Genomic DNA, 18,758 nt, shown 5'->3' with positions numbered 1-18,758 from the left:
CACCTCCTGAGGCAAAATGGCCTCTAGCCCTCTGTTTGACACGTCGTTGTCCAGAACAAAATGGAGAGAAACGTTAGGCTTGAACAGGAGAGGCTCTCCACAGAGGGCTTGTTTCAAAGTTATCCAAGTAGGCAGCAGCATAATGCAGTGTGTGTGTGTGTGGGGGGGGGGGGGGGGGGGGGGGTGGGCACTTGGTCCATGAGGCATTGGAACGTTGCTGGGGCACCAAACAACCCGAAGGGAACTATGACAAATTGTACAGAAAGACGCTTTTCCCTTGGAGGGGAAATCTGCCAGTAGCTCTTGGTCAATTCCAGTGTAGTGAAAAAGTGAGCTTTGCCGAGCAGATCCAGGAGTTCGTCGACCCGTGGGCATCGGGTAGGCATCGAATTGTGACATTTAATTCACCATGCGGTAGGTAGTCCACGTAGAACCATACAGACTCGCCGTTCTTGACGACAAAAACAACCAGGCACTGTTAGACTCCTCTATTACCCCCATCGCCATGGCCTTTAATTGTTTAATTCTGAACCACTTTTCTTTTGTGCTCAGGTAATCTACACGGTTGTGAATGCCCCGTCACACCTGAGTGAGTTTCGACACGGTGTGTTGTACGAGATCTGTGTATCCTGGCAGGGGGGGAGAACACATTAGCAAAACGCTGTTGCGACTTGGCTACGTCTGTTTTTTCCGGATGATGAAAGTTGGTTATCATCACAAAGGAGCGAGGTGGGATTGTTGGAATTTGGCACCTCGAGAGACCTCGGGCCCCCAAAATATGAAGAAATATCTTCATATTTTGAGGAGGTCGAGGTGGTAAATCTGTGTAGTCCCCTCCCCTGTCAGAACGCACAACCTCATATTCAACATCGTCCAGCAGTCGTCCGGTAATTGGAAGGTTCCCGGTTCGATTCCTGCTCCTCCCGGCAGCGTGTCGACACTTAACCCTTAATTGCTCCCGATGTGCAGGTTGGCACCTTGCATGGTCGCCTCCGCCGTCGTTGTGTGAATGAATGGGTGAATGTCAGGAACAAATTGTAAAGCGCTTTGGATAAAAGCCACTATATAAATGCAGTCCATACCATTTACCATTTACCATTTACCATCGCCCACTCGCCGTATGACCACAAAGGGTCCTTGCCACTTGGTGAGTCATTTTGATCTGGAAGAGGGAAGCAATACAAGCACTTGGTGCAAATTGTCTTAGTCTAGCGCCCTCTGTTGTACAGGTCGCTGTTGACACCCCTAGGCCAAATTCCCCCGTGATAACTGCCAGTGTGTGAGAGTTTGCTCTCCAGGTCCAGGACGTATTGATTTTCATTCTTACTTGGACCTTCCTCACTGTTTTCCTTAACCAGGTCCAAAACCCCACATGGCTTTTGGCCAAACAACAGTTGAAAGGGAGCAGATCCTGTGGAGGCCTGGGGCACCTCCTGCACCACAGACAGCAGAGGGTCTAAACACCTCCTGCCCTGCAGACAGCAGAGGGTCTAAACACCTCCTGCCCTGCAGACAGCAGAGGGTCTAAACACCTCCTGCCCTGCAGACAGCAGAGGGTCTAAACACCTCCTGCACTGCAGACAGCAGAGGGTCTAAACACCTCCTGCACTGCAGACAGCAGAGGGTCTAAACACCTCCTGCCCTGCAGACAGCAGAGGGTCTAAACACCTCCTGCACTGCAGACAGCAGAGGGTCTAAACACCTCCTGCACTGCAGACAGCAGAGGGTCTAAACACCTCTTGCACTGCAGACAGCAGAGGGTCTAAACACCTCCTGCACTGCAGACAGCAGAGGGTCTAAACACCTCCTGCACTGCAGACAGCAGAGGGTCTAAACACCTCCTGCACTGCAGACAGCAGAGGGTCTAAACACCTCCTGCACTGCAGACAGCAGAGGGTCTAAACGCCTGTCCCAATTGTGGCCGTTTTCATGAATAAACCTACGGATCATGTACTTAAAAGTTTTGTTTAGCCGACACTGGTCCAAATACTGTAGATTTGACGTCCAATGATCTGTACAGTTTCCCAAAGTGTTTGTGACATGAACGCTGTGCCCCTGGTCAGTTACTGGAGAATCTCTTTTGGGGATTCCAACTCAGGAGATGATCTGAAACAGCACCATGTGCAACACTCTTCGCAGAGACGCTGCACTGCTTTGGAATATCGCGTTGTGTGATCCGCCAGGACGACAAACGCAAAGCAATATCCACTCTGGGGGAAATGGCCTGATGAGGTCCATAGCGATGCGCTCAGATGAGACCTCCATTAATGACAATGGGCGCAAAGCGGTGCTCTTGGGATTGGCTGGTTGGTTAACCAGTTGGCATTAACCTGGTAGCAGCCCACCCATTCCGCAGTCCCAACCCGGGGAGCCCCTCGATGAAGCGCTCCAGCACCACCCACTCGCTAGCTGTAGGAGAAGGGACAGTCAGTGGGCCCCCGGCTTGGCTCGCCTGAATCGGCGCAGATGGTCTTCTGGGGTGTGCCCCCCCCCCGCCTGATCCAGGATGGCTCTCTTTAAGTGTCCCCCTGAGATCCTGCACCGCCAGCTGCACCTCCCTGGTGCGCAAAGGCGGCAACCTTACCACGCACTCCTCCAACAGCCAGGTGCACACCGCTGCCATTACGGATAAAAAGCTTGGGAATTTTGCCATCATCTTCTGCATCATGGTGATATGAAGGCACGGCTGCACATGCTGAGGTGAGCTCGCTTCGGCCCTGAGTCTGGAGCGTAGTTTTTCCTGCTGGGCTTCTGCCGCCTGCATAGCGAGAGTCTCCGACGTCCTGGCGAGTGCCATCATCACCGGTTGTACCGGTCGGTTGGTTCTCCACGTTCACAGTCCTCATACGGACCACCATTGTAGCAGTGAGGGTGCTAGCCCATCGGGTTCGGACCAACTCCCTACACTCGGAAACCGGTTGAATGCTACTTGTTTATAGTAACTTTATTCTCCCTGACACACACACACACACGCACGCACGCACACACACACACACACACACACACACACACACACACACACACCTCCCCCCGCCTGTCAGCTATAAGAGAGATGCCAACTGGGGCGTCGCGGCCACGCTGCGTTTTCTCATTTGTCGTGCCGTGCCGACAAATGAACTAACCGCAACCAGCGGTTTAACTCAGCTCAAGACTACAAAATGCTAACATACATCTCCAGCTGGCTGTTCAGTGCCAGCGAGCCATGTGCTCTCACTTTGTCCTGGTCAGCGTGTTTGTCAGTCTCCAGTCTCCAGTCTCACTGTGAAGTAGGAGAGAGAGGGTTAATTACACAGACAAGCTGCACTTGTGCCAATTAACCCATCCCTACCGCTGCTTCAGTGAGTCACTCCTGACTTTTATCTAGTTTTAGCTCCACACATTGTATGTTCCTTTACCAGTTTTAGCCCTTCTTATTTTATGTTTTTTTTTCTACTCTTTTACTAGTTCTAGTGCTCTTTTTACTCCTTACTAGTTTTAGTCTTATTTTACATTATCTTTTTTTTTAACTCTCTTGCTAGCTTTTATGTTCTTTTACAATGTAGCGCTTTGAGATTTGCTCCACAACTATAAAGCGCCCTACAAATCAAACATATTATTATTATTATTATTTTTGTATCCACTTTTTTTCCCTTATTTTTTCTATTTTTCTCCCATCCCAATTTCGTGTTTCCAATTCTCCCCTCCCCTGTCTTGAAAGTTGCTCGCATATGCCCCCCACTGGCCGGTTGTAGGGAGGATAGAAGCCCATCACATGTCCCCTCCGGTACACGAGGAGGCAGCCTGTTACATCTTTTCACCTGCCAGCGCGGACTCTCATTGGCGAGGTGTAACGTGTGGGAGGCTCACACTACCCCCGCCATTTCCTGTCTCTGCTGTGCAGGCGTCCCCCAACCGACCTGTAGGAGTCGCTGTCCACAACGTCCAGATGACCACCCATCGACTTCCACCCGCTACCTCTGCCAATTGAGATAGTATGACGGCGTTGAACCCGGTGTCTCTTGCGTTGGTGACGAGCGCAATGTCCGCTGCGCCACCCAGCCGCCGATACATATTATTATTATTATTATTATTACCTCTGCAGCCAATCTTTCGATGATACTGTACCATAGGATTGCATTCTCCTCACTTTGAGCGCACATAACTCAAAAGTTCAACACAAGAAAAACTACAGTGAATTCGCAATAGCTGCAACCTTTTTGCAATAGGCCATAGCCATTGTCATGCCCACTTTTAGCCAATTGGCATGAACACACACACACATACACATCCACACATTCACATACACACACACACACACACACATACACACACACTTGACCTCCATGCCAAATTCCAGCCTCCAGGGTAAATCCTGTGGCAGAGAAATATTTTAGACGACCAACCAACCGAGCGACAGAGCTGCTGGTTGCAGCTCAAAATCTTGGCACATTTTAGGGAAATGTCTAATTTTGTAGAATCTAATTCCCATTTCATTAGAATACCCCTTTAATGTCACATAACAAGAAGGCGCTTTTGAATGTAATGCCTATATACAGTATATATTATCATCTATATATAGGCAGACACTGTGAATGGATTTTGTTAAGAAGAAAATCCCTCTTCTCTGGCTATTTGGGTTTATTAGGATCAGACAACATTATGTGCATTATTGATTCTCAGAGCGAGGGTGTTCTTGAAGTCGTGCCCGTGTCTAGAATCCCTAAACAGAGGCCTTACTCGGCATGTCTCTGTAGTGGTCTTTCTTCTTACCGTATGGCTGCCTGTTTTTTTCCTTTCAAACAAACACAAAAAACGTCCATCAAGCAGCACTTAAAACACAAGACCAAAACATAAACAATCACAGAAAAAAGGAAAGAAAGAAAGAAAATCAGACAGCTACAGTACAACAATCAATGGCCCAAGGCTCTACAAAATATACAAAAACAATACCTTCAGTGACCAATACTTTGTTCTCTCTGAATCACCTCTAGGAAGGGGAAGGGGGGGGGGGGGTAAAATATTTGGTTTTAATATAATCCATAAAAGGAGCCCTTAGAGGAGCCTCACATTATGAGTCTGAGTTTCTCAAGTCTGAGATGCTGCGTTACCATTGGTAACCTCTTTTGAAAGACAATTCTACTTCCTGTGCAGCGGTAGAGAAGGTATAACATTGGGGGGGAAACACATGATATTACTGTTCTACTGTGACTTGTTTACAGGATCCAAATGATCAACATGTTGTTGAAGTGTTTTTCATACATCAATGCATAGCAACTATTGTTTAGCACGTAGCAACCGTTCATCTTCCAACATGGTGGACAAATGGGCATTCTGAACATTCTTCTCAAGTCAGCCATGAAACCTATAGAACAGCTTTACAACAGAGCATTGAAGGTATATGACAGGAAACAGTACTCATACCACCACTGTAAAATCCTGGATGAGCATCAAATTTTTTAATTTTAAAACCTTAGACGTTATAAAAGTTCCTGTTTTGTATATAAATGCCTGCACAGATTAGCCCCTCCCCCTCTCAATGAGTTTATCCACGAGAAAAGGAACACTGGATTAGCCACTAGGTCAAACACCAGAGGGGATTGTGAGGTCCATTTTAGAAAGACCGCCTTTAGCAAAAATGTTCTATCGATAAAGGGAAGTGGAACATGGAACAGCCTTCCGGTCCCCTTAAGGGATTGTACCACCCTGTCCACCTTTAGGGGCCAACTCAGGAAATGGCCAAATATGCACTCATTAGGGATGTTAGTGATGTTGTACTGACAGAATGTCATGTTAGTGTGGTCATGTCAGTGATGTCAGTTTTTATGAATGAACGTTGTAAGGTCCGTTTTGCGTTTGTTTTATGTTAGGACTACGGTTGGAAATTAGCCCTGTGCTATTCCCGGCATATTTACGTCCCTATCATGCTGTGATGTTATGCATACACTCATGTAAATGATGTTCATTAATTTGCATTGTCCTTTTTTTTTTTTTTATCCACTTTTTCTCCCATTTTTTCTATATTTTCTCCCATCCCAATTTCGTATCATCCAATTCAACCCTCCCCTGTCACGAACGCTGTTTCTTGCCTCCCACAAGCCGGCTGCAATGTGGACTAAGTCATACATAGCACAAGTCCCCTCCGGTACTTGAGGTAACAGCAGTCGCATCTTTTCACCTGCGCAGCTCGATCTCTCAGTGTCGAGGAGTAACGCGTGGGAGGCTCACGCTGCCCCCGACACTTCCTGATTCTACTGCGCAGGCGCACCAACCGACTTGTAGGAGTCGCTTGTTCACAACGTTCGATCCCCACCCTTCAGTTTTCCCTCCCCGTAATACGGCCAATGTGTATTACTGCGGACGACCAGCTAAACTGAAAACAATGTGGAGAGCTGGATTCGAACACGCGAATCCTAGCGTCTCCACACTGGTGGCGAGTGCCTTGCCCACTACACCACCTAGCCGCCCTAATTTGCATTGTCCTTAATATTAAACAAATCTCAAGGCAAGTGTTATAGCAGCATGGGGGGGGGGGGGGGGGGGGGGTACAGGTAGGATAGGTAGTAATAATAATAATAATAATAATAATTCTGTGAAAGGCCTCTGCTGAACATCCTCTTTCTCTCTCTCTCTCTCTCTCTCTCTCTCTCTCTCTCTCTCTCCCTCTCTCTCCCTCCCCAGGACTACACATTAACTATGTATTTCCAGCAAGCTTGGCGGGACAAGCGCCTGTCGTACTCCGAGATCGCCCTCAACCTGACTCTGGACAACCGGGTGGCCGACCAGCTGTGGGTGCCAGACACCTACTTTCTCAACGACAAGAAGTCTTTTGTCCACGGCGTCACGGTGAAGAACAGGATGATCCGCCTGCATCCCGACGGAACGGTGCTCTACGGACTCAGGTGAGACCGTCACACCCGTAGCTTCCCCCGACGGAAGAGCATCGCAGTCGTTTGGTGGTCGGTTCAGTTTTACCATGGTACCGGCCATCGTATGAATAATTTACCACGGTGCTGCCATGGTGAGACTTCTCTCTCTCCCTCCATCATTCTTTGGTCTCTGCCATCATCGTAGTGACCAAAATAATTATGGAAATGCCATGATAGGCTTTTGGGAATACCATGATAGTCTTTTGGGAATACCATGATCGTTTTTTTGAGAGTACCGTGATAGTCTTTTGGGAATGCCATGATAGTCTGCTGCTATGATGCCCTAATTCCCCCAAGGGGATCAATAAAGGAATATCTTATCTTATCACAAATCAGAATTTAGCTTGGTTCAACTCCAATCTTTACAAACATTTACCAACGTAAGCAAATGTATCACAGCCACCAAATACAATGTAAAACTCATTAGTTTACATTTACATTTACATTTAGTCATTTAGCTGACGCTTTTATCCAAAGCGACTTACAAGTTCTGTACGACAAGACAGCAAGAAGGGTACAACTCTATCAGCTGAGTAACAATGTTCATCAAGTGTTGCGTGTTACAGTGTAGGTTAGTTTATTAGGACAAGTGCATGACAGTAAGGTTAGTCAGGGTTAGATTTTTTTTTTTTTTTTTTTTTTTTAATCATTTCAGATAATGGTTCTTGTATCAAGAGCACAGTCAATCAGCTAGAGCGTCTCTGTTCATTCCTTGGCTGTGGGTCTATCTATTTGTTTGTATTTGGATGACTGACTGGGCCTTTAAACCTGATGCGTTGAATTTGAACTAGTCTAATGGCCTTTCATTGCTAGTCAGTCAGAACATGCAGGTATTGATCGCATTCTCATCCATTTTGGATCAGGGCTCACTAGGGTTAAGTTACTGTGTGCTGGAGTTTCACGGGTTTTAGCCTTTCCTATATAGCCCCCCGATGATTATCAATATCAATAATTGATCGGTTGCGATCAATAATGGAGGAGTGCGGCACAAGCAGTGGGAAATGCATTTGATTTTGCAGCAGGCCGGGTCTACCCATCTAGAAAACATCTCTTTGTGTTGCTGGTCTCTGAGGCCTCTGAGAATATTGTCATTCATAATTGATCAATCATAATCAATAATGTAGCGCGGTTCAATACGAACACAGAAGCTGTATTTTGCATTGCAGCTGTGTATTTGATTGCACAGGCTGAGGTAGTCGGTCCATCATGCTGGCGGTGGTGCTGCTGGCCTTGGCTCCCTGTTCCTCCAGTGTGTGTAGCCTACAGTATCTCTACATACAGTACGTGTGTGTGTGTGTGTGTGTGTGTGTGTGTGTGTGTGTGTGTGTGTGTGTGTGTGTGTGTGTGTGTGTGTGTGTGTGTGTGTGTGTGTGTGTGTGTGTGTGTGTGTGTGTGTGTGTGTGTGTGTGTGTGTGTGTGTGTGTGTGTGTGTGTGTGTGTGTGTGTGTGTGTGTGTGTGTGTGTGTGTGTGATGCTTGTGCAAATGATCTCAGATTAATAATCATATTTAATGGATGAGATTATTGTTGCTAATTCAAGACGTTAACATTGCAGCATGCATTCATTAGCTCTCTCTCTCTCTTTCTCCCCCTCTCTCTCTCTCTCTCTCTCTCTCACACACACACACACACACACACACACACACACACACACACACACACACACACACACACACACACACACACACACACACACACACACACACACACACACACACACACACACACCCCTCTTGTATGAAGACTCTTCTAAAACATTTAAATATCTGCACTGCACCAGATAATTCATTGTTATATGTTTGTTGTATGTATATATGTATAATATACATTATATATGTATATTTTGTATAAATGTAATTAAAAAAGGATTCAATTACATACGATAACACAAATTCTCTGTACATAACAACCAAGTTAGTGTGGGAGAGGAGCTTGTTGTAAACTTGTGGAGCTGGATGAGAGAGAGACACTGTGGCCTCAGGGGCCTTGTGCTCGTCAGGGCCGGGGCCTCCTGGACCTGGTTTATTCAGCTATAGGTCTGGTCCTGGTTTATTCATCTATAGGTCTGGACCTGGTTTATTCAGCTCCTAGGTCTGGTCCTGGTTTATTCAGCTCCTAGGTCTGGACCTGGTTTATTCAGCTCCTAGGTCTGGACCTGGTTTATTCAGCTCCTAGGTCTGGACCTGGTTTATTCAGCTCCTAGGTCTGGACCTGCTTTATTCAGCTCCTAGGTCTGGACCTGGTTTATTCATCTATAGGTCTGGACCTGGTTTATTCAGCTCCTAGGTCTGGACCTGGTTTATTCAGCTCCTAGGTCTGGACCTGGTTTATTCAGCTCCTAGGTCTGGACCTGGTTTATTCAGCTCCTAGGTCTGGACCTGGTTTATTCAGCTCCTAGGTCTGGACCTGGTTTATTCAGCTCCTAGGTCTGGACCTGGTTTATTCAGCTCCTAGGTCTGGTCCTGGTTTATTCAGCTCCTAGGTCTGGACCTGGTTTATCCAGCTCCTACTGTAGGTCTGGACCTGGTTTATCCAGCTCCTACTGTAGGTCTGGACCTGGTTTATCCAGCTCCTACTGTAGGTCTGGTCCTGGTTTTTGTGGAAAGCTTGATCATGGGGCACACACTCACGCACACGGCTACTGTACACACATACACACACACACACAGCCACGCCCCCTCGTGTGTGTGCATGTATGTATGAATGCATGCAGGCATAGATACAGTACATGCACGTATGAGGTTGCAGCTATTTCAAATTTGCGCTTGTGTTTGATGGAAGTAAGTCCAGCCACAAGCTGCTGTCAGAGTCAGCCCTGGCCTGTGTGCTCAGAGCACTGACACGTGCTGTACCAGTAGAGACAAGCTGGCTGGTTGCAACAGCAGGGCTCTGTGGTTGGAGAGGGTGGCTAACTGAGGGGAGACTCAAGGTCCTCACGCCTAGGCCCTCCGAAGGAAAACTAGCCGCTGTAAAAAGTGTTATACGAATATTACTGTGATGTTGTTTTTCTGCACACACCAAATTCGATAGAAATACCATATTGAATATATACTATACTACTATAGAAATACTGTAGAATACTATTAAAAAAGAACGGTAACACTGTCTATAATTATATAATCGGCTTATAACACTGTTTAATTATAGGTATATGCACTTGTAAATATTCACGATGCTTTATAATTCACATAATCACCATAAAAGCCATTTTATAATCACTTATAAGTCTCGTAATACTTCATAATTGCTGGTCACTCAAGGACATTTCTTTTGCAAGGATCAAGAGAAGAAGGGCAGGGTTTGAGATGAAAGGATGGGCCGTCACACCAGGGTTGACCCAAGTGAAGCTCCACTCGCTGCCGCGAGAATCGATGCCACAATCACTATTTGAATGCTTTGTTTTCTTTAGTTTTTGGTTGTTGTTTTATTCGTTTTTTGGCCATTCCAAAAATATGCCAAAGCATAAGAAATAGATATGATTGATATTGATATCTATCACTCACTTACCTGCCACATTAAATATATATATAGATAGATATATACAGTAGGGTATATAGGGTTATACATGATGTAGCATCCAGGTTCCACACATACAATAATAATAATAATAATAATATTGGCCCCAAAGGTGAGCCTGGGTTTGTGCTGAACTCACACTGTACCTGGGGAAGATCAATATGTTGGAGTGTTGTTTAGTTTGCACAAGTGGATATTTACTCGATTCTGAGTGCAGTAGTAGAGGCTGTGTGTGTGTGTGTGTGTGTGTGTGTGTGTGTGTGTGTGTGTGTGTGTGTGTGTGTGTGTGTGTGTGTGTGTGTGTGTGTGTGTGTGTGTGTGTGTGTGTGTGTGTGTGTGTGTCTGTTTCTGTTTGTACGTGTGTGTGTGTGTGTGTGTGTGTGTGTGTGTGTGCGTGTGTGTGTGCCTGTGTGTGGGTGTGTATGAGCGTGTGTTCCTCATGTGTGCATAGGTGTGTATGAGCGTGCGTATGTGTTATTGTTAGGTTTTGTGTTGGGTTTCAGGGGGGGGGGGGGGGGGGCTGTTTACTCCCTGCTCACGAATGTAGTGCATCCCAACCCTGCCAAATCCTGGCCTTCAATTACCAGGAGGAGCAGAAAATTACAACAGCACCTCCCAAACTGTCACTGTACAGCTCCTGTAGACTATCAGGGAGAAGCAGCCTGATCTAATTATCCTGCCCCTGAAAAGACTCAGCCAATAGGATGAATACATAGGCAGTGTGGAGGCACACACACACACACACACACACACACACACACACACACACACACACACACACACACACACACACACACACACACACACACACACACACACACACACACACACACACACACACACACACACACACACACACACACACACACACACACACACACACACACACACACACACACACACAATCCTTTTTTTTAATAAAGATTTGAAAGCTTTTTTGGTGGTATTTTATAGGAAGAGAACGTTTAAAGTGCAACCCACTCAGGACACTCATCATATTGCTTTAAAATCAGAGTATGAGAGAGAGAAAGAGATTAATCTATCTATCTATCTATCTATCTATCTATCTATCTATCTATCTATCTATCTATCTATCTATCTATCTATCTATCTATCTATCTATCTATCTGTCTGTCTGTCTGTCTGTCTGTCTGTCTGTCTGTCTGTCTGTCTGTCTGTCTGTCTATCTGTCTGTCTGTCTGTCTGTCTGTCTGTCTGTCTGTCTGTCTGTCTGTCTGTCTGTCTGTCTGTCTGTCTGTCTGTCTGTCTGTCTGTCTGTCTGTCTGTCTGTCTGTCTGTCTGTCTGTCTGTCTGTCTGTCTGTCTATATTTCTCTCTTTCTCTCACTGTGTGTCTCTCTCGCTCTCTCCCTCTCCCGCTCTCAATATTGCAACTCCTTTTGTGAAAGGACACATCCTCATGCGTGCCCTGGAAAACGGACGTCCTCTTTCGTCAGAGGCTCCACTCCACAGCTCGATAGATGACGTCGCGTGGCCAGGAGGAGAACGCTGCTGAGCGGAAGGAGAGAGGCGTCTGAATAACCCTTTTTTCCCTCCCGCTCCTGTCAATACTGTCGATACAGGCTCAGCGCGGCCTTCAAAGGCAACTCTCTCTCCGTCTCCAATCGATGATCGGACCGGGGCGCACTTTGAACAATTGGACATCACTTGTGCTCGCGTGAGGCAGCTGTAACACGCCATCTGTATTTTGGGGAAGCGGAGAAGCCACCCCTACACTCTGGCACGTTTCGGTACGAAGCCCTCTTAGAACCGATGCTGCCGTTTTATTTTCAGATTTGGCAACAGGGCCTGGGCAGGGGAACCAATCCGGCGTGCCATGTCGTCGTCCCCCCCCCCCCCCCCCCCCCGTCCCCGTCCCCCCCCCCAGCTCAACATGGGCTCTCGAACCAAAATGGAGGCAGCTACTCCATGTTGATTATTTTCCACAGCTTGGTTGAATTCAAGTTGTACAATACAATAATAATACAAATACACAATATGTGATTTAATCATTTACTCAATATATATTATAATATAGAGATATATTATAATATAGATGAATTAGATTAGTCATTGTATATAAGTACAGTACAACGAAAATAAGTTTGGCATCCAACCAGAGTGCAAATGTAACAGTAAAGTGCAATAGTAATATACAATGTACAGGTGATTAAATTGGGTATAACATATAAATGAGTACTACTGAATATAGTGTGTGCTACTATGTAGTAGTATTAATGTGTACAGTGATACAGGTATAATGACACTATGGTAGAGATGGTAGAACTATTTTGTAGTATATATTGGCTCACTTAATGGGGAACTATGGCCAATTTTAGAATCCATACATGTTATTCCTGAGGTTTAAACACAGTCCAAAAATATTAGTGAACACGAACAACTCTCCCCAAAAACCCAAAACTCAAAGATGGTAAAGATGACACTGAGAGCAGTGAATAGAGAATTGAGAAATTGAGAGCGGAATTGAGAACACTACACAATAGAATAAAGCTCCTTTGGGTATAAAGAGCAGCTTCAGACTTTATACCTGATGACATCACAAGTTTGAGTCTGTCCTCTCCGGTTTCTGGCGTTGAGGGAGAGCACCTCAGGTTCACAAATACTGATCGACCCTTCTTAGGCCACGGAAATAAGTTAAGATAAGATATGATTATTCCTTTATTGATCCCCTTGTGGAAATTTGAGCGTCATAATGTACTGTAGCAGCATGGGGGAGGGGAGGTACAGGTATGGGCAGGGTTATAGTAGAAAGACATAAATATAGGCAAACATTTTATAAATATTTTTTTTATCAAATATTTTTTATTTCACATAACATATAACAAGACATACCATAACATAATAATAATAATAATAATAATAATAATAATAATAATAATAATAATAATAATAATAATAATAATAATAATAATAATAATAATAATAATAATAATAATAATAATAATAATAATAATAATAATAATAATGTAAAGAATAGTTGAAGGAATAAATTAAATAAGACAAAATAAAGTCAATAAAATATATGAAAATATATTAAAAAACATATTAATATATCAGAATTCTTAATACGGGTGGTGTTCCCCTCTTAAAGCCGACAGGTTTTAAACCTGATTGCAACACACGTTGCAATCAGTCCTTTCCCTGCATCTCTATGTCTGCCTTGTCTTTACTGTATAGCCCTCTGTGGAAATGAGACTCTGTCTGGTAACTAACTGGTGGTTGTGTTGTGTGTCCGTAAACAAGGTCGTTGGGAATAAAGGTGCAACAGGCAGCCTGAGGGCCTCTGATCACTGGCTGGGATGGACTGTGTGAGGGAGCACGCATGGTGGGGGGGCGGGGGGCGACGACAAAACAGCCTTTTTTATTTTTTTAGACCTCCCATGTCATATTAGCTTCCACACAGGGCGGACGTGGCGTGTTGGAATCTGTGTGATCTAGTGGAACGCAGGCTCTGCCCCGGCAGGTCACGATGTGAGAGGGAATGTTAAAGGTGCTGTACGTGGTCTTGTTTGTTCAAATAAGTGGTCTACATGTTAAAATAATAGCTCTGCACTCCGACAGCCATTACTGGTATATAGAGTGTTTGGTCAGTCTCCCAGTCCCTCCGCTCTGCAGTAAACAGAAAGTACATTTTCTGGCATCCCGTTATCACGTCGTCCAAACAGGAGAGAGAACTCCTCACTGCAAAGACGGTCTGACAAAAATAAGAAACAAGCAAATGTGTCCTTGACTCGTAAAATAATCTACTGCTGTAAGCAAATTTGGCTTGGCAAGATTTCTTGAAATAAGTAAAAAAATAAATATATATCTAGGGTTCTCTCTCCTGATTGGATTGAATATTTATGTTCTGTTAACTGCAGAGTGGACGGACTGGGAGACCCATGTTACTGACCAAACACTCTATATCAGTGATGGCTGTTGGAATGTAAAACAAAACAAGTAACACTTACAGCACCTTTAAAGGGATCTAGCTCTGAGTTCTGGAACCACTAGCCCCTAATTCTTATACTTAACCAATAACCAGTGATGATGTTGACCGGTAGAGTCCTTTCCTTAGTCCAGCTCCGGCTGGTTTAGCCGCAAACCAATGCAAAGTCAATGGGGGTCGAGCTGTACAGACGACTGAAATCTACTTTGTGTTCACCGTGTGGAGAAGAGTTACCCCCAGTCAGCTTGTACAGACACTGTGTTCCGTGAGCACCACTGCTCGCTGAGGTCTACACAGTGAGCACACAGTGAGCGCACACACGCAGGCACGCAGGCACGCACGCACACACACACACACACACACACACACACACACACACACACACACACACACACACACACACACACACACACACACACACACACACACACACACACACACACACACACACACACACACACACACACACACACACACACACACTCTCTCTCTCCTAATGCTTGTAGTAGTAGGAGGAGGAGGAGGAGGAGGAGGAGGAGGAGGAGGAGGAGGAGGAGGAGAGACCGGATTGGGAGGGAAATCTACCAGAGAGAGTTCTTCCATCCGTCTTCCCTCCTGCCTGGTCACATGCTGTTGTTTTCCTTTTTAAGGAGAGTGGGCAGTCTGCCCCCCTTACTATTTCTGTCTTTACTGAGCCAGTTGGCACTAAGCCTGAGAGGGATTCAGACAATGTATATACTATAGTAGGCTATCCCCCCTCACAGGAGACACAGAAGAGAAGGCACTGGCGGAATTGGATTCAATCCAAGGCCAGCAGGGGGTGCCTGTGTTTCCGGAGATGGTGGCGTTCGACCACCACTACACACCGTCTCTGGGCACCAGCTGCTATATGTCCAATGCCGGGATCGTACTACAAGATATTTGTGTTTTTCACCATGGTCACCGTGTCAGATTAGGTTATCGTAGCGTCGTAACATCTTGCTGTGGTCCTGGCCGGGAGACGGGGTGCACTACGTGTTTGTTGCCACCTTGTCGTGAAGTTCTTGTTTTGTGTCCAAAGTCGAAAGAATAGTCACACTCAGTGTTAATTTTGGCAGCTATTTTCATTTTAGTTTTAGTCTTAGTCATGTGTCAAGTGCTCCTTTTTCGTTTTCATCATATTTAGTCATCTTCATTTATTTTTAGTTTAGTCAGTTTTAGTCAACTAAATGTCTGAGCATTTTAGTCTTAGTCAGTTTTTGTCTCAATTTTGTCTTTTTTGTTTTAGTCTAGATTTTGTCTACGAAAACGGATGACATTTTTTGTCTATTTTTAGTTAATGTACTAAAAAAATTATATTATATAAATGATAAAACTTTTTTTTTCTTTTCTTTTTTACAGCTACTGTTTTATATATACTGTTTTTTAGTAATAACTAGAAAGTAATGGTATTTATTCAACAACAGGTGATTGTATAGATTAGTATTAGTATCATTAAATGACAACTATGCTTCACCCACGGAAAGGTTGTTGGCACATTGGTTCCACACGGACATTATGTATTTGTTGCACTTGCTTCCAGAAGGCTCCGTTTAGGTCAGCTAGTAGCAGAGGCTCTGTTGTGATTTTTAATGCACAATAAATATTCAACATTCTCTTTTGAGACTGCACCTCAGACTCTTATCATTTGGCACTAAAAGCTAAACATTATCACCTGTATGGCTGTCCGCAACATGTCATTAATTGTGTGCGAGAGGTCGATCAGTTAGCCACATTAGCGTGAGCTAGGTTAGCCAGTTAGCGTGAGCTAGATGGAAAGAATGTAACGTTACTGGTGAAAAAGTGATTTACCTTGGAATACTCCTTTGCCAACTTGCTGTACTTTGCTTGCAGGTCTGCAGCTGGATTATGAATAGTCCCAACTTTAGCCAAGGTAACGTTAAGCTAAAACTAGCTTTTCAAATAGCTCTTCAGCTAATGCTAATAACAGAGCTCCCCGTCACACTGCTCTGTCGGGACGATGGCATTAAGAAAAGTTATAATTATTTTGTCTCGTCTTGTTTTAATCAACAATATCAACATACAATTTCGTCCTGGTTTTTGTAAATTACATTTTTGTGTCCTCAGTTGTGGTCAACGATATTTAATAAACTATTTAGTCTCGTTAGCGTGACATGGTCTTCAATAACGTGACGTCACGTCTCGTTGTCGTCATGAAAAAAACCTCCGTTGACGAAGATCTTTCGTCACCATTTTAGTTGACAAAATTAACACTGGTCACACTAGAAGAAAAAAGGCTAAAGAAATTATAACATGCTAGACTTTTCTTCGGGTTGGTTGGTTTGTTCATTTTTTAAGGCCCTTATTGGTAAGCTACCTCCTTATACTACATCATTATTGGAATGGAATTTTGGTACCTATGGAACCCGTTCTAGTGACTGGTTGGTCCTTAAGGTCCCTCGAGTTTTCTCGGAACGGGGTAAATCTGCATTTCGTTATGATGCCCCTCTAGCTCATGGAATGAACTCCAACAGTCCTTAAAGCTTGAGATTCTCCCATCTGTTGCAGAGTTTAAAACCTCAATCAAGTTGTACAAGTTTTAATTGATTGTTATCCTTACTTGTCTAATTGTTATGATTGTATACGCTGTGTGATTTTATATGCCTTTTTTCTGCTTAATGTACACTCGACGTGACTGTAAATGAGGGAAACCTCAGTTGCCTTTCGAGTTTAAATTTAAAGGTTTCAAATTAAATGAAATGTGTTGCAGGGCGTCCCAGACGCCACACCGCTGTTCTTTGATTATGTCACACTACAAGGGGTACAGTAAGCAATAATCACGACGCTGGAAATGTGTCGGCCACTACAGAATAGTTTCAAAATCGGGCTGAATTTGTGTCGTCTGATCCCATCGCAAGGGAGCGGCTTGTCACTCTGTCCGCCAGACTATAGACGAGGTAACAACAGATCCTGATTGGAAACACGCCGTCCCCCTCATCAGACAGAACTTCTCAGGGACTTTGATGATGACGATGTAGGTGGGGGATATAAATAGGCTGTTATTTTTACCCCTGCCATTTTGGCCTCATTTGCACATTTCCCCTGTGCTTCACTGTGATGATTGAGAGGTGGTGGTGGTGAGTGAGTGACTGGCTGACTGACTGACTGACTGACTGACTGACTGACTGACTGACTGACTGACGTAGCATAGACAAGCGTAGCATCCCAGTAAGTTGCGAGCCATAGCAGGGTAAACTAGGACATCAGTAAGACTCCTGTGTTAATCCCCCAGTGCATCATGGCCCTGGTAACTGGCTCTTACGTAAGAACCCAGAGAGAGAGAGAAGGGAGAGAGAGAGAGAGAGAGAGAGATAGAGAGAGAGAGAGAGAGAGAGAGAGAGGGGGGGGGGGTGCAGAGAGAGAGAAAAGGAGGAGAGAGAGAAGGAAAGAGGGGAGGGGGTGCAGAGAGAGAGACGGACAGAGAGTGACAGAGAGAGGGGGAGAGAGCATTTCTACATCTAAAAGAAAACAAAATCCCAAACTTGCTCCGCTGGGTCCGTGGGGAGCCTTGAATCTTATGTGGAAGGATTTCAAATTAACTTGTGCTCTTAATTATTGAAGACAAAGCCCTCTTCGTGATTAGTTTGCACGTCTGCTGAAGTTGCAAGAGATACTATGATTTAGCTTCATGGCGGTCTCCCCTGTACCAAGTGGCGAGAAAACAAGAGTTGAATGTTAATGACAGACCCTATAGGCAACATACACGTATTTGAAATATGGTTTAAAGTATTTGAGCGACTTGACGTGCACTTGTCTTGACAGGCAATTTACGGCAGCCTCAGAAGTGGACACATCACTTGCAAGATAACATTATAGGACTTTGAAGCAATGTGAGCGCTAGCAGTGGTGGGTCGCCACAGTTCAATAACCGTTAGACCCGATGTGAAATTACAACATTACGAAGTGTTCCTCTAAAACATAAATACAACAACTTATAGGTCCAGTGTTGAGAATAAAAAATTATTCTTGACCATAGTAAAGTGTCCAATTAAGGTTTTCGACTGTATGTGTTATTTATCCAATGTATTGTTTTCATGTCTTTATATATTGTGTGTTATTGAAATCATGTGTTTTTAATCTGTTAACTATAAAACGAAGTGTCCCTTTGGGGATGATAAAGGTCTACTCATCACTACTTTGCACTCTAGTCTACTGTCCCTCAGAGCCAAAACTGGGACCAACACAGCAACGGAAGATTTAACTGGATGACGATTCCAAAATGTATCTTGCTCCTGTTTTGCTCCTGCTTTGCCCAGGTCTGATTATTTGCTAGATCCTTTTCAGTCTCACGCTTGAGTCGGCAGCCAAATAAGCCGGGCTAAATGAAATGACGCTAACTGCTGTGAAATGAC

The 18,758-nt window shown here is 44.7% G+C and overlaps 1 protein-coding gene across 2 annotated transcripts in view; it reads left to right on the top strand.

Moving 5' to 3' along the window:
- The window catches only part of gabrb2a (gamma-aminobutyric acid type A receptor subunit beta2a), a gene marked incomplete at both ends in the record, with an annotated part of 104,410 nt that overhangs the window by 43,472 nt on the left and 42,180 nt on the right, over positions 1-18,758 (top strand). For both annotated transcript variants that reach the window (XM_084331217.1, XM_084331218.1), the window contains one exon: positions 6,658-6,878. In XM_084331217.1, the coding sequence (XP_084187343.1) occupies positions 6,658-6,878 (221 nt within the window). The remainder of the gene's footprint in view (positions 1-6,657; positions 6,879-18,758) is intronic.

Source organism: Notolepis coatsorum, assembly GCF_963971535.1.
Source record: "Notolepis coatsorum genome assembly, chromosome: 16".
Lineage (NCBI taxonomy): Eukaryota > Metazoa > Chordata > Actinopteri > Aulopiformes > Paralepididae > Notolepis > Notolepis coatsorum.
The sequence above is the reverse complement of the archived record's forward strand: the minus strand, read 5'-3'. Positions and strand labels throughout refer to the sequence as shown.